Here is a 15,247-nt window from a genome sequence, read left to right on the forward strand (position 1 = left end):
TAATTATTACTATTCTGTAGTAATTAGATTATGGTGACAAGCAAAGTGTATACCTAGGGGATTGGAGCGAAGTATTGTGTGCCTGTCCTGCATGCTGTCACTATAACCGCTGGCCTGGATGGGTGTTTCTCTCTGTTCACTCTCACCTCCAGACTGGCTGAAGGGGCTTCTGGTGTTTATTCTTTCTGTTCCTTTATTGTCTACCATTGCACATAGGGAGCCCTAAAGTTCTCAGGCATCATAGTGTTTGGAAGAGCTGCTGTTCCTGTGGGGCGAGAGAAGGATTTACAGATTCAAAAACTATGTCCCTCTCCCCAAAGAGTGTGTGTGTGTGTATATATATATGAGGGCACCTGTCGCAACCAATACTATTAAGGTTGCCTGGTGATTTCCATTATAACCCCCTATTTTCAGTTGCTTATAACTTTACCAAAATTTAACCATTGAGGCTGAAATTTTCCATGTTAGCTGTCTACCTCAGGCTGATTGTTTTTTTGGTGTTATGTTTTGTTTTTTGATGTTTTTTAATGTCAACCAAAATGGTTTGGCTATTTCCAAGAATGACAGTAGGGAAAAATAAACTTTGGAAAGCTCTTGCACCCCCCATGCTTTGGAATAGCAGCTTGAAATTTGGCAACAAGGGGTGCTGTCAGTGATGTGTCTTTTTACTGCCCCAAGAAAATCTGCCAAAATTTGGCCAAGTTATAAGACTTTGAAAAATCATGGTTGACCCAAAATCGCCAAAGATTCCATCCTTACTGAGCATGCTTGAGCTTCTCACAGCTCCTAATGCTGACTAAACTGTGCATGCACCATCCCCTACAGACTGAGCATGCTCCTGCCCTTCATAGCTCCAGCATGTGAGCAGGTTGTAGCATGCACCATCCCCACAGAGTGACTGAGTATACTGCAGCCCAGGGATATGGGGCAAACCTGCACTTTCCTTGTACTGTCTGCTTCTGGCTACTCTGGGCCAGGATGAGTCTGAGCACTAGATCTGAGAGCAGGGAGCCTGATCATCTATGCTTTCAGTGAGACACTTGCTGTCACTCGGAGTGTGGAAGAAAGCATCTGATTCAAATACAGCGGGGGCTAAGTGTCGGACCTAAGGCATTGTGGGGATAGACTGGGGGAGTATATTGGCAGCAGGAGCCTAGTGTATGAAGACTGATCCTGGTTGGGCAAAGAGACTGGGAGCTGGAGAGTAAAGTGTGCTTGGTGAAGGGGGGCAATGAGCTAGTGGGCACTGGGGGAAAAATGAGATCAGACGAAAGTTTGTTGAATCAGAGAAATGTCTGCAAAACATTTTATTTTTGATGAATCAGCATTTTCTGTTGAAATTCTGTTTTGTCAGAAAATTCCTGACTTGCTGTACTATTGAGAGACCTATTAGAATAATTTTTCATATAGATTTTAATTTTGCACCTTTCAGAGGCAAACATCTTTATCAAATATCAACAATAGCAGTGGAGCCCATCCAACATGTAAAATCAGATAATTTTGTTCAGTACCAGCTCAGAAGCAATCAACCATCATTCTTGACTCTTTTGTCTTACTCTTGAGAATTGTATATTTTAGATGTAATAGAACATGGTTATCAGTACTCCTAAGAAGTAAACTAATGGAAAAGGTATTAAAGGTACCTGTCCTTTTCAATCAACACAAAATCTTTGGTGTTTCCGTTTGCCCTTTCTACTGTATTTTGCAAACATAATGGGTTGAATTCTCCTAGCTGCCAAATCCTCTTTGTGAACTTTAAATGACTGGAGATAGCCACTTGAGAATTCTCTCTATACTGGCATGTCCATCTCCTGTGCCAGCTTCTCCCAAAGTCTGCAATGTATATGAATGGGGATGTGGGGGGGGGGGGTGGATAATGTTTACTCCAGTGGCTCCAATCCTTCATTTCAGCAAGACAGCATGGGACTTCACTAGCACATCTGTTTGCAAGATTGGGGTCTAAATCACTATGCTTGTAATTAATTTTACAAATATATTTTATATATTTATATTTCATAGGAGCCAGGGAAACTGATTGAAATAGAATGCCTGGAATGTGAATATGAAGTCCAGAAACTTGGCACTAAAATTGCAACCTATACGAAAGGTGTTGTTGAGGTATGTTCTTTAATTAGCACTAATTTGTATGAAGGTAAACATTAACTTTGTTAAATTTTCCAAAATTTGCACATTAACTGTGTCTCAATCTCATGCAACTTTGAGGTTGAAAAAAAATCATTTTCAGTTTTTTCCATTAATGTTAATATATTATCTTTCTAATGGGCCTGAAAAAAAGAACTTTGGGTGAAATAAATAGAATCCTCGGTTCTGCCACGATATCTGCAATTCGATATAACAGGGCCATATCATATTGTTCCACAAGAACAAACCAAATTGTCTGGTTATACCGAAAGAACGATAGGAGACATTTGATATAGTTTTAATCATGCTGCAGCTCTATTAGATGTCTTGGACTACCTGGCAGATAAAAGTGTACAGTGGAGGTAACCCCATGTTTATAGAGTAACTTCCCAGGGGGATTCCACCAGCCACCCTCTCTTTTTCCATCCAGGTCCCCTAGTCAACTCATTGCTGGCACCTTACCATCCACCCCCCTTGTAGGAGGGTTAAGGTGGGCTATAAGAAAGGGGGTTTGGCTGTCTGCTGTACCATTCATCGGAACCCCAACTCCTCTCCATTCCTGTTCCATTCATTTGACCAACATCTCCTTTTAAAGTCTTTTACCAAGCCATTTATCTGGCACTGTACACCTTCCGTAAGGAATACCTGCACTGGACATCTGCCCCACACTTACATAATGAGTTGCGACATATAGCCTAACTCCCTTCATGCCACGCGTCAACAAAGCTCTCCCCAAAGCCACTGTGTGGAAGGCAAGAAAACCCCAACTTCACCTAGGGCAATTTGGTAATAAGGAAAAAAATCCTTCCCAGCCCCCCTAAAAAGGATGTGCTAGCACAATGCCTATAAAAAGTCTAGACCAAACCTAAAGGGGCAGAAGGGTGGGTGCTGCCTCCACCTGCTCCATGTAAAAAGGGACTTCACCACACAGGCTGTGCCTTTTAAGCCCTTATGTCCATCTGGTTCCCAGAAGATGAGTTAGTGTCACCATACTGGTCTGCTGTCCCCTTCTGCAACAGTTTGACCTCTCCCTCACCTCCCATAAAGCACTGTTCCCTTCATTTGGCCAGCAAGCCAAATTCTCCCTTGCTTAAAGGCATGCAGTCACTGGCAAAAAGGGGACAAAGGAATGCTGTGTCATACTCATATTTTTCATCATATCTAGGGAAACTATTTTCATACACATTGTGACTGGTTCGGTCACAGAGACCCCCTTGGAACTGTCACCTGACGTGCTGGAATTACCTCTGAGCCTGTTTTCCCTGTCAGCTTGGGACTGCAGAACCCTGCCTTTTTGAGCCAGACACACTAGTCTGCTGCAGCATAGACCCAGGTCTGTTCCACGCTCCCAAAGCTGCAGACTTTAATCAAAAACTGCTCAACAGGTCACCTATTTCCAGCACCCAGATATCCACTTCCCAATGGGATCCAAACCCCAAATAAATCCGTTTTACTCTGTGTAAAGCTTATATAGGGTAAACTCATAAATTGTTCGCCCTCTATAACATTGATAGAGAGATATGCACAGCTGTTTGCTCCCCCAGGTGTTAATCACTTACTCTGGTTTAATTAATAAACAAAAATGATTTTATCAAGTATAAAAAGTAGAATTTAAGTGGTTTCAAGTAATAACAGACAGAACAAAGTAAGTTACCAAGCAAAATAAAACAGAACATGCAAGTTTAAGCCTAATACATTTAAGAAACTGAATACAGGTGAATCTCACCCTCAGAGATGTTCCAATAAACTTCTTTCACAGACTAGACTTCTTGTTAATCTGGGTCCAATCCTTTTCCTGGTACAGTTCTTGTTAGTTTCAGCTCAGGTGGTAACTAGGAGTTTTCTCATGACTGCAGCCCCATTTGTTCTGTTCCACCCCCTTTTATAGCTTTGGCACAAGGCGGGAATCTTTTGTCTCTCTGGATCCCCACCCCTCCTTCTAAATGGAAAAGCACTAGGTTTAAGATGGATTCTAGTTCAAGTGACATGATCACATGTCACTGTAAGACCCCCAAGCCTCCATTCTTTCCGGCCTGACTCACAGGAACACAGGAAGATTTACAAATAAACAGAGCCATTTGCAACCAATTGTTCTAGTTAATGGGAGCCATCAAGATCCTAAGGCACCGTTAATGGTCCGTACTTTGCATAGTTACAGTAGGACCTCAGAGTAATGCTTCATGTTTCTAGTTTTAGATACAAGAATGATACATTCATACAAATAGGATGAACACACTCAGTAGATCATAAGCTTTGTAATGATACTTTACAAGAGACCTTTTGCATAAACCATATTCCAGTTACATTATATTCACACTCATAAGTATATTTCCATAAGCACATGGAGTGCAGTGTCACACACATTAAGGGCTAGATTTTGGAAATACCTGCATGAAGGAGTAACTTTACTCCCATAGGTAGTCACATTGAGTTCAATGGGACTAGTCACATGAGTAAAGTTGCTTCTGAATAGAAGTGTTCACATATTTGGAACCTAAAATATCAGTCACTTATTTCAATTATTGAATAATTAGAAAAAGACATATCAGTGCTATTATCATTTGAATAAATACAATCGAAATTTAGATATATTTAAGAAGTATCCATAAAACAAATGGATATAATGAAATTTCTTTTTAGTTTTTTACTGTGTTAAAACTCAACTGAAAGCTAAGAACTTGTGAATTTCTGTGGCAGAGCCCTATTGATGTAGGTGGGATTTTCAAAGAGCTCTGTGTTGGCTTCCCATTGAAGTCAGTGGGAGTTTTGCCATTTTTTCAAATGGAGCAGAGTTAAGCTAACACTGATTCCTTTGGAAAATCCCACTTATAACATTTCTTCACTTCCTTCTACGCCATGTTAGAACCTCAGCAGCTGATGAATGTACTAAATCCTCAGAATTCACAAATAATCCACAATCATGGATTTCTGTTATCATAGGCAATAGGGATAGACAGCCTCCTGGCTGGGTGTGGCAGTAGGTGTAGCATTATAGAGTACCTAAAATGACATTCTTTAGCGGTCAAAGTGAGACTTTAAAAAAAAAAAAAAGAGAATTCGTGTATTGTGCATGAAATACGGGGTACACTTGAGGTCCGTGAAAATGTCATAAATCAGAAACTACAGAGGCTGTTTTCTGTTGGAAAGAACCTAAAATTGCAGTTTTACAATAATATTTAGCAGATCATTTGTATTACATGTATATATAATCAATGTGAAGTAAACTTTTATTTACAGACTCAGCTGAAAGTGATAAGAAGACTTGAACTAGCGTTGCAACATGCAGTTCGACTGGGAGACCCCAATGTTATTCAAGTGGTTTGTGCTACGCAGTGGAATCTTTGCCTGCCACTGCTACAACACAATTTGCATCAACATGTACGAAAACCATTAATATCTGTTGCTGATGTCTTAGAAAAGATTGACAGGTAAATTACTATGCTATGTATGTTGTTATTTGTTACTTTCAAAAATAGTGTTAATTTGAAAGCAAATGTAAAGACCAAAAGGTAATTATGAGCATCAGTAAAAGATAGTTTAAAATAATGTTTAAACAGGACACCTAAATAATATTGCATTTCTAGGGTAGCCTTCCCTTATGTAGATGTCAAACATCTTTGAAAACTTTCTCAACAGATTATAATAAATGAAACTATCTGGATAATCTGTATCTCAGCCTATCTACCACTAAAATGCAGCCTTCTCTTGAATGAAATATCACAAATGACTAATGGCATACAGAAACACTACAGTTTAGGACAGGAATTGAGGAATAAAGAATCCAATCAAAATTATATTGTGTCATCATAATGTGATGAAATATGTTGGAATATGGCCTGGATTCTGACATGAACATCTCTGCATCTGGGAAAAAGACTGCACAATATATAATAAGTCTTTGTTTGATTATACATATGCATTCCACCATAGGGGTTTGTGCACCCAGCTCACTGTTGTTGGAGACTTCCTTCCCTCTGCAGCACCTGTCGGGGTGGAGTAAGCACACACTGTTGCCTTGTGCTACTATGCACAGGTAGAACAGGTGGAGTGGTCCTGAACCCACCCATCAATTCCTTCTTACTGCTCATGGTGGTTGTTAGAGGTGGTGTTTCTTGCCTTTGCAAGTCCTTCCCTCTTTCTTGTACATAGTATCTGTTTATTATAGTTCTAGAATAGTCTGAAGGTTTTTCATAGTTTCAAAGTTAGATTTAGTGCTAATTTTTAGTTTTTGGTCATTTGGACTCTGTGATTCCTGCCTGGATATTAGGACTGTGTTGCGAGGCGCAACTTATCCCTGCGGCACTTCCTGCTGGTACCTTCTGGGAATTAGCTTGCCAGCCCCAGAGCTCCCGCTGCAGGCCGAAGTCTCGCCACTCGCTGCTTCTGGGCCCCATGTCCCTTTCTTCAGGTGCTGCCCCCAGGCAGTACACTTACTCTCGGGATCTCCCCACCCAAGGGAACCCCCACCCATTATACCCACCTCTCCTCAGTATATGGCTAGTGCCAGCCCCCATCTAGCCCCTGCTCACTGGGGCAGACTGCAGTTTAATTGCCACTCATCACAGCCAAGGAGGGGTTTGGACCTGCTGCCTCTGCCTAGCCTCGGGCTGTCCCCTGCAACCCCAGTACCTGTTTGGCCATGTACTAGGCCGCAGCCTGGGGATTTCCAGACTGTTTGCTCCCTAGCTCCCTTGGCCTTCCCCCAGCCCTGCTCCACTCTAGGACCTTCTCTAGCTCACCAGCAGCCAGGCCCATCCCTCTCTGCAAGTAGAGAGACAGTCTCTGAGCCTCTGGCCCTCAGCCCTCTCATAGGACCAGCTGTGGCCTGATTGGGGCATGGCCTCCAGGTGAGGCTGCTTTCCCCAATCAGCCCCACTTTTCCTTTCCTGCCACAGCTCTCTCTCTGAGCTGTTTTAAGCCTTTTAAGGCAGGAGCAAGTGACCACCCCACTACAGACTGATACCAGGGTCATTCCTCACTCTCCAGATTGCAAGTCTTGTTGCTCTTGCATCAAATCAGTGCCTGTGAGTGACCTCATGCCAACTGTCTTAAGTGCCTGGGGGATATTTTTCAGAGTTTTAAGCCCTGTTTCAAGAAAGACAGGGCTGCTAGATTCAAGTTTCACTTAATGGAGTCAATGTGCCAACCATCATTGGAGCCTTCCTGCATCTATTAGCATACTCTCCTGGTTTGTCTGAGTCAAGAGACAAGTCCTTCATCACCAGTACCAAAGAAGAAATGCTAAGGATTTGGTGCCAGAGAGTTCAAGATCCTCACCACAGAAGCTGGATGCAGGCAAGGACATGGAGCTGCACTTGAAGAAGAGGCAGTCCTTGGGACAGTCCTGGAGTCCAGGCATGTTGTTATCCCAAGAGCCTAGAGTTCATCAAGACTGACACCTGAAGTGTCTGCCTCATCACTGTCAGCCCAACTTTTGGTACTGCAGGAACTAGAGTCTTTCCTGGTGCCATCTACTTCTGAGGCCTATGCTGCAGCTGGGAAGTTGATAGACTTGTCAGTACCGGCTGCTACAGACTCCCACCTGGTACTGGTGTCCAAAGTACCAAAGTCTATTGCTCCTACTCCAGCTCTGGCTCGCCATGTGGTACCATCAGAGTCTTCCGTTAACGTGCCGTTCAGATTGATACCAACTAGAGGGAAACCGATTGTGATTTCACTGACACTTCCATCTCCAGGCTCTGGCTGTAGCTCCTTGACAGGATTTGCCCCTTGGTCAGAGGAAGCAGACCCTTCATCTGCTTCTGAAATTGGCTCTTACATGTCACAACCCAGGTATGTACAGCAGTCCCCAGTGAATGCTTACCCATCCTGGTTCCACCCAGAGCATCAGTATTGCCCACCATACAAGCATGAATGATTTGAGCATAATTGGGTCCCAATGTCATATCAGTGGCTTTTCTGGAACCCTTGGGGTTTTTCTCTGCAACCGAGGTCATCCCTGCATCCTTCACAGTCTGCATCAGGAGCATCCACACTAGGGACTCCATCTGTGCACCTCTGGTATTGGACCCAGTACTGTACACGAGGAAATTCCTTCTCAGCACTTCCTGCAGCCTAGTGTCCTCTAACACCACACTGGGGCATTGATTCATTAGTTAAAAGGAGGGAGGCCATGTATTGTATTGCCAGCACTGGTTTTTGTAGTAGTTGTGACATTGTCCTTAGAGGTTTCTTGTCCCATCCCTGATTCAGGAAGGTGCTTAATGACATACTTTAAGTAACTAAGTAGTCACATAGGGTATGTTTACATGGCACTTCTGAAAATATGGCCATGTCATTTAGGTGCCTAAATAGGAACTACTGAAAATCTGGCTCTTTTTGAACAACTCTATCAGTGATACAGAAGAAGTAACTCAACTGCAAGATTGTACTGTTCTTTCTTGGCTGTGTTGGCTCCTCAGGGCTAAGGAAAGCAAAATGTAGTAAATGGTTATGTTAGTTATTTCAGTATGATGATATGACACAGAAAACATGCAAGGAACAGAGAAGTTATTCATTATTCATTTTACAACCACATTTTTTATAATTTTAAGTCTTTGTCTCTTACTATTTTAACAGTTTACCTATAAAATTGTCCAATTTCCTAGCTTGTTGATTTTGCTACGTTGCCAAGTTCATATGGAAATTGCTCGTATTGAAGAAGATGAAGATAGAATAGAGGCTGCCATGGAACATTTTCAGAAGGCTATATATCTAGATAACAATGGGCAATACCAGGAACATCTGAAAATGGCTTTTCATCGTCTTCATTTATGCACTATGTTATACAAGGCACCTGAGCGCCTAGAGGATCAAGCAATTATGATGATTGAACAGGTAATAATAAAGAACAATTTCATTTGTAGAAATATAAAGTTTGCTTATTAAACTCCTCCAAAGGAAATTTTTTTTATAATTCTATTTTAAGAGTTGTGTATATTCAGATCCAAGATTTCTAAGATAATTGAGTTTTGGCCTTTTGAGTAAATTCTTGCAAAGTTATTTAATAAATGATTGTTAATGTTAATCTTTACTGACAATATTCAAAGGAGAGGGCAGCAGTTCTTATGCATCCAGATGACAGTATCATCCATACACCCATGTAAGGAGAGACTGAACTATCAAGGCTTATGGGGAAAATATACTTGTGTATCGGCATACTGATAATATTCCATCCCATGTTTACACTAAGAAGACTCATGTACAATCAAGGAAATAGAATGGTACCTTAAGGAATGCTGCATTTCAAATCCCTGTGTGTTGGCATGCAATTGTCAATATTTTTAGATATGATTTGAACCACTATAGCACAGTTTCAGGACTCCAGCAACTTCTGTGATACCATCTCAGATAATTCAGCTGCGATAGTCCCCAAATAATCTGGTATTTTAGGCACCAACAAAACCATATGTTTTGGATCACAGTACTGAACTACTTCTGTAGTCACTGCTGTTGTCTGTCTAAAATATTTCTTTCATTTTTATATTCAACATTTTGTTTCTCTCTAGAGTTTGTAAGTAGTCCATTCATTAGTAACTAAAGAATCAGAAAAAAACACAAAGCCTTAATAATGTTAAAATCCATTTTATCCTTATGAATTGGATAATGCAAGTATTTTGCACTTTTACAGTGCTTTCTGTTTGCAATTCTCAAAGTACTTTACAAATGAGTCCATGTCAGTTTCCACAGAAACACATGAAAAGATTATATCCCAAATTTAAAATGACTTTATTTTGTATAAAAGAATATTAAGCTTCTTCCCCATTTATATCTTTGTTCTGCAAAAGTGGAGCTCAGCAGCTTATGGTTAGGTCTCTACATAGTTGTCAACTTTTAAAATTGTATTTCAAGGGTCTAAATAAACTAAAGGCCTCTATCTTTAGAACGCAGCCCCTAGAGGTTTTGTGTGGATTCTGGTGAATTTTAGCACTTATATTCTGTTTTACAAAGATCAGCTGCCTAACTGCCACAATCTCCTGTGGGCCAGGTAATTATTACCTTAGTTTTACAATTGGAGAAATGAAGACAGAGAGAAGTTAATTGACCTACCTAACGCCACAATGAAAGTCAATGTCAAAGTTGTGGATAGAAAACAGGAGTATATTGCTTCATCCATTAGTCTGTGTTGCTTCTCATTTTACTGTGCTGCCACTGATGGTGATCACGGATCACACTAGCTTGCTCAGCTGCATGTTGACTGGGAGGAAACTTGCAGCACCCTTTGCACTGTCAACCTTAGAGGTATTGCTTCCTGCAACTACAAACGGATTTGTGGTCTTCACAGAAATTCAGAGATCCTTGGCCATGTTTGTTATAGAACCTAGAAGTCAGTGCTGGGCAGCTATAGTTGGGCTATGAATGTGATCTTTAGGACAAGTCAGTGACATGCTTCCAATTTTAGTAACCAGCTTATATAGGTTTACAATTTCAAGGCAAGTTTCACGAGGAAGAAGCCTAAAAACATACTTTGTAAAGAAAAGATGAAAGCTGAGAGTTTCCTTTCGATCTGAAGGTCCAAATCAATGTGGGATGGATACACAGATGTAATCTTTAAAGACCACAAAGATCACCTGTGAATGTTGCTACTGGTCCATTACTGTACGGATGTGCACACTCCATACACCAATGGACTTCCCATGTGTGGAACAGAAGCTGAAAATAATAATTTAATATTAAAATGTGTGGATTTCTGGCTGAAATTATACCGGTTTCCTGAAGAACCATACTGTCCTAAACATCTGCTCTCCACTGGCAAGCCATGGCTCTCCGATTCCTGCAGACCACGAACCTGCATCATTTGCATGAAGGGGTTTCCTTAGGCTGCATCCTCAGACCTGTTTTTGGAATAACTAATTTGCATTTGCTCTGCAATGTGCTGTGAAATGGGCTGATGCTTTTTTGGTTGATATGTTGCATATTAATTCTCAATTATATTTGGTCATAACCAAACTGTTTTGTAGTTTTCTTTAAGTGAGCAATTTTATTTTTGAGAATATATCATAGTGATAGTTTATACATTAAAAATTAAATAGTAAAATTCAGCCATGAATGTGAACAACATTAAAATGTAGGGGGGAGGGATAGCTCAGTGGTTTGAATATTGGCCTGCTAAACCCAGGGTTGTGAGTTCAATCCTTGAGGGGGCCACTTAGGAATCTGGAGCAAAAATCATACTTGGTCCTGCTAGTGAAGGCAGGGGGCTGGATTCAATGACCTTTCAAGGTCCCTTGCAGTTCTAGGAGATAGGTATATCTCCTATTATTATTACCTGCATATGCTCTGAGTTGCTCTCAAAATGTTCATGTCAAGGACCAAAGTTTCAGAGTAAGTCTAGCCAATAATAACATTGTAGAACAGTACATAAGTGTTTCTGGACTGTAATGCAATTCCTGTGGTACATAAGCCTGTGACCAATGTTGTGGCTTATTTAATGAGTGAGATTTACAAACACCAATTTAATGAAAATGTACTTATTTTTAATACAATTGTGAATGTACCCATAACAGTTAGCCCTTCTCTTTATGTAGGCTAAAAAAGGGAAGCAGAAAGATAGTGTGAGGAAAAAGCGGTCTCTTTTGGTCAATGCAGGTCTTGCACTAGCTCCTGATGCATTTCAAATAGTCCTTGACAGTGAAAATGAAGCTAAAGGTAAGGTATGTTTGCTGTGATTAAAAAAGTCAAACATTTGTCTGTTACTGATTCTTTACCCAGCCTGAAAGATAATTTGACCACTGGAGCCAAAAATTCAGAAGACTATATGTCTTTGGGTGAAATCATTGCCATAGTGGAAAAATTCCCATTGTCTTCAGTAGGGTCATCATGTTTTTGGAGGAAACCCTGTAGTCCCATTTCCTATGCACATAACTGTGTGACACTGTAAACTTATGCTTTAGACAAAAAATATGATGTCTTGTATAATTTTATTTTAACTCCTGTAACTGCAGAAGCTATTCCTAGTCATACATGGTAACTATTGAATGCTGTTTCAAGTTTCTGTTTGACTCAATAATATTCTGTGTATTGAAATACATATGTTCTTTATTACTTTCATATTGTTGCCTCTCAATTTTGAGTGCTCTCTTGTTTCTTTATTATGCAAAGAACTAAATATGAATTCACAGTTTGCCTTCTAAAACATGGACCCCAGGATTTGAGTTCATTGCTTGTACATTATACCATGGACATTTTATCCCATGAAAGGCTACCCAGTCTTTCATTAAACAATGTCCATATGGAGATAGATTGTCCATACTATTCCAGCTGCTTTGTGCCACTCTAGCAGTACAAAGCACCTATAATACCAGTTTAAGCAGCCTTCTGTGGATTCCCCTGCTTTGCCATAGTGTAGAGATCAAGTCCAAGGGAGAGAGAGCATAGCTAGGGAGTCGTTATGCCCTGGTGATCCCTGGCTGCTGGAGCAGGAGACTGGGACAATATTGGGCCCACACACACACAATCCTACAGTAAACTCATTTCAACCAAACCAGAATGTCCACCCCAGATTATTTTTATATGAAAAATAGAATTCATCTTTGAGTCAGTAATGACACAGGAGTAAGAGTGTCATCTACATATTCACTACTTCCACTTCCTGTCGCACCTCAGTTTCCTTCAAGCTCTCATCTTGTACTGACTAAGCTTGAATTTACTTAATTTATTATAAAAGAACAGGAGTTCTTGTGGATGCATCCGAAGAAGTGGGCTGTAGCCATGAGAGCTTATGCTCAAATAAATTTGTTAGTCTCTAAGGTGCCACAAGTACTCCTGTGCTTTTTGCGGATACAAGTTAACATGGCTGCTACTCTGAACCCTTAATTTATTATATATGTTGAGATGATAGTCCAAAGTATTATATCTTTAGTGTTTGGAAGACAGCCATACAGAGTATTAAACACCAAGAAATAATGTAAACCTGTATAATACAATATCATAATGTGTTGAGGCATTTTTTGAAGTAGGTGAGGGCTATCTTCTTCAGATAGCTTCTTTCACTTTATTTTAGATCATTAACTCTTGTAGGGGAAATGCAGAGGCTTGATCTGAGCTCTTGGCAGGTTAAAAGCTTTTCAATTAACGTTTAATAAACTATTTGTATAAATTAGACATGAGCTTTAATTTAAGTAAATACTACCTGCTATTGAGCTGCAGCATGCATGCATCTTGAAGAGACTTAAAGACACAAGTCATCTTAGATTTCCAGCTAATATATTTGTTTGATTTTTGAATTTTGAGTTTACTTGAGAATTGTAAATTTGTACCCAGACTTTCTCAAAATAAATCACTCTTTTACTTACATATTCATATGCTAGTCTTCAAATGTAGATAATCTGAACAACTAAGATCATTTTACAAAATATCAGCATAGGCTGGTGGACTTTAAAATAAAATTTTGCAAGATGTTTCTTAAAGGTTTACTTTTGCTCTTAACACTCAACAGAACAGTGAGATTAACTTTTTGATAACAAATAACTAAACTAAATAATTTTAAAAGAAATTAACAAATAAATTATCTTTGTTTACAGAATGAGAATATTCACACAACTGTGCTTTCATCAGCATTTTATGAACATTTTGTTCTCTTTTCAATGTATGAATTTACTTGTCAGTAATTTTAATGGGATTTGTACTCACACATTCAGAAGAGATTGTACTACTTGGCTACAGTTTACAAATTCTGCTTACATGATATTAGTGTAATTATTGCCAGTTAATCTACAGTTACCACAGTAATGGGGACCATATAATTCATTGGATAAATTATACCGAAAGACTGTTTATAAAGACATTAAGGTATATCCCCTTTCCCATTTCATTTAATTCAATGCTAATGCTTAATCTGTTTGTTTTTTAGATGTCAGAAATGTTTATGCTTATGCATTTCTTGCTGTTACTTGGCAAGCTGCTCAAGGATCAAATTAAAGTTTATTCAGTCTGGGTTATGTCAGCAATGATAGTTCAACTCGAGTCAATGTCCTGCCTCATCAGATTTCCAGGACAGCCACATATTATACAAAGCATTTCTGCCTTGTCATTATACTGTAGAAATAATCTCTGATGTGTTTATATCACTAAAGCTATTTTTTTCCTAAGGGTTCAACTCATCCCTTTCTTGTGTCTTGTCTCTCTCTTTCTAAGTTCATTTCTCTGTCTAATATTTTTGTGCCTAAAAGGAGTTCTACCTTTAACACCTCCTCCCCACAAAAAACTAATATTTTCGTGTTTGCAAACTGAACCTTCAATATCTATCAAAATACCCGGGGTTAGTGTACATATTTTATAGATTATGCAAGTTGTTGTAGGTTATGGGTCAGAAACACAGTTTACATGTTATTTGTGGTTCCCAAAAGTGAAGATCTGTAGGTAATGCTTAATTTTAAAATGTAATGGGCATTTGACTTTTTTCAGTTACTCAGTGATCAGATACTCAACACAATTAATATTAACAACAAGGGGGAAGGAATGCAAGCCAAAATAGGGAAAGAACAGGTTAAAGACTATTTAGATGATAAAATGGATGTATTCAAGTCAGCAGGGCCTGATGAAATAGGGTACTTAAGGAACTAACTGAAGCAAATCTTGGAACCATTAGCAATTATCTTTGAGAACTACTGGAGAACAGGTGAGGTCCCAGAGGACAAAAGAAGGGAAGACATAGTATCTGTCTTAAAAGGGGAACAAAGAGCAGCAGAGAAATTATAGCCAGTCAGCTTAACTTCAATACCTGAAATATACTGGAACACATTATTAAACAGTTTGTAAGCACCTAGAGGATAATAAAGTAATAAGGAATAACCAGCATGGGTTTCTCAAAAGCAAATCATACCAGAACAACCTGAATTTCTTCTTTGACAGGGCTACTGGCCTACTGCATGGGGGAAAGCACTTGACATGATATCTTGATTTTAGAAAGGCTTTTGACACACTCCTGCATGACATTCTCATAAAAAAACTAGGGAAATCTAGTCTAGATGAAATTACTAGAAAGGCACAGCTCATTGAAAACTGTACTCAAAGAGTAGTTATCAATGGTTCATTGTCAAATTGGGCAAGCATATCTAATTTTCCTCTGCAGGGCCAGTCCTGGGTCCAGTACTATGCAATGTTT

General features: G+C 39.6%; 1 protein-coding gene across 3 annotated transcripts in view; it reads left to right on the forward strand.

Moving 5' to 3' along the window:
* CFAP46 (cilia and flagella associated protein 46) overlaps positions 1–15,247 on the forward strand; it is a 159,248-nt gene that overhangs the window by 16,310 nt on the left and 127,691 nt on the right. For all 3 annotated transcript variants that reach the window (XR_007775137.1, XM_050959240.1, XM_050959241.1), the window contains exons 8-11: positions 2,020–2,118; positions 5,380–5,570; positions 8,751–8,979; positions 11,670–11,790. Coding sequence is in view for 2 of the 3 variants with exons in the window: in XM_050959240.1 (XP_050815197.1) it covers positions 2,020–2,118; positions 5,380–5,570; positions 8,751–8,979; positions 11,670–11,790 (640 nt within the window). In the remaining variant the exon portion in view is untranslated. The remainder of the gene's footprint in view (positions 1–2,019; positions 2,119–5,379; positions 5,571–8,750; positions 8,980–11,669; positions 11,791–15,247) is intronic.

This window comes from Gopherus flavomarginatus, chromosome 6 (genome assembly GCF_025201925.1).
Source record: "Gopherus flavomarginatus isolate rGopFla2 chromosome 6, rGopFla2.mat.asm, whole genome shotgun sequence".
Lineage (NCBI taxonomy): Eukaryota > Metazoa > Chordata > Testudines > Testudinidae > Gopherus > Gopherus flavomarginatus.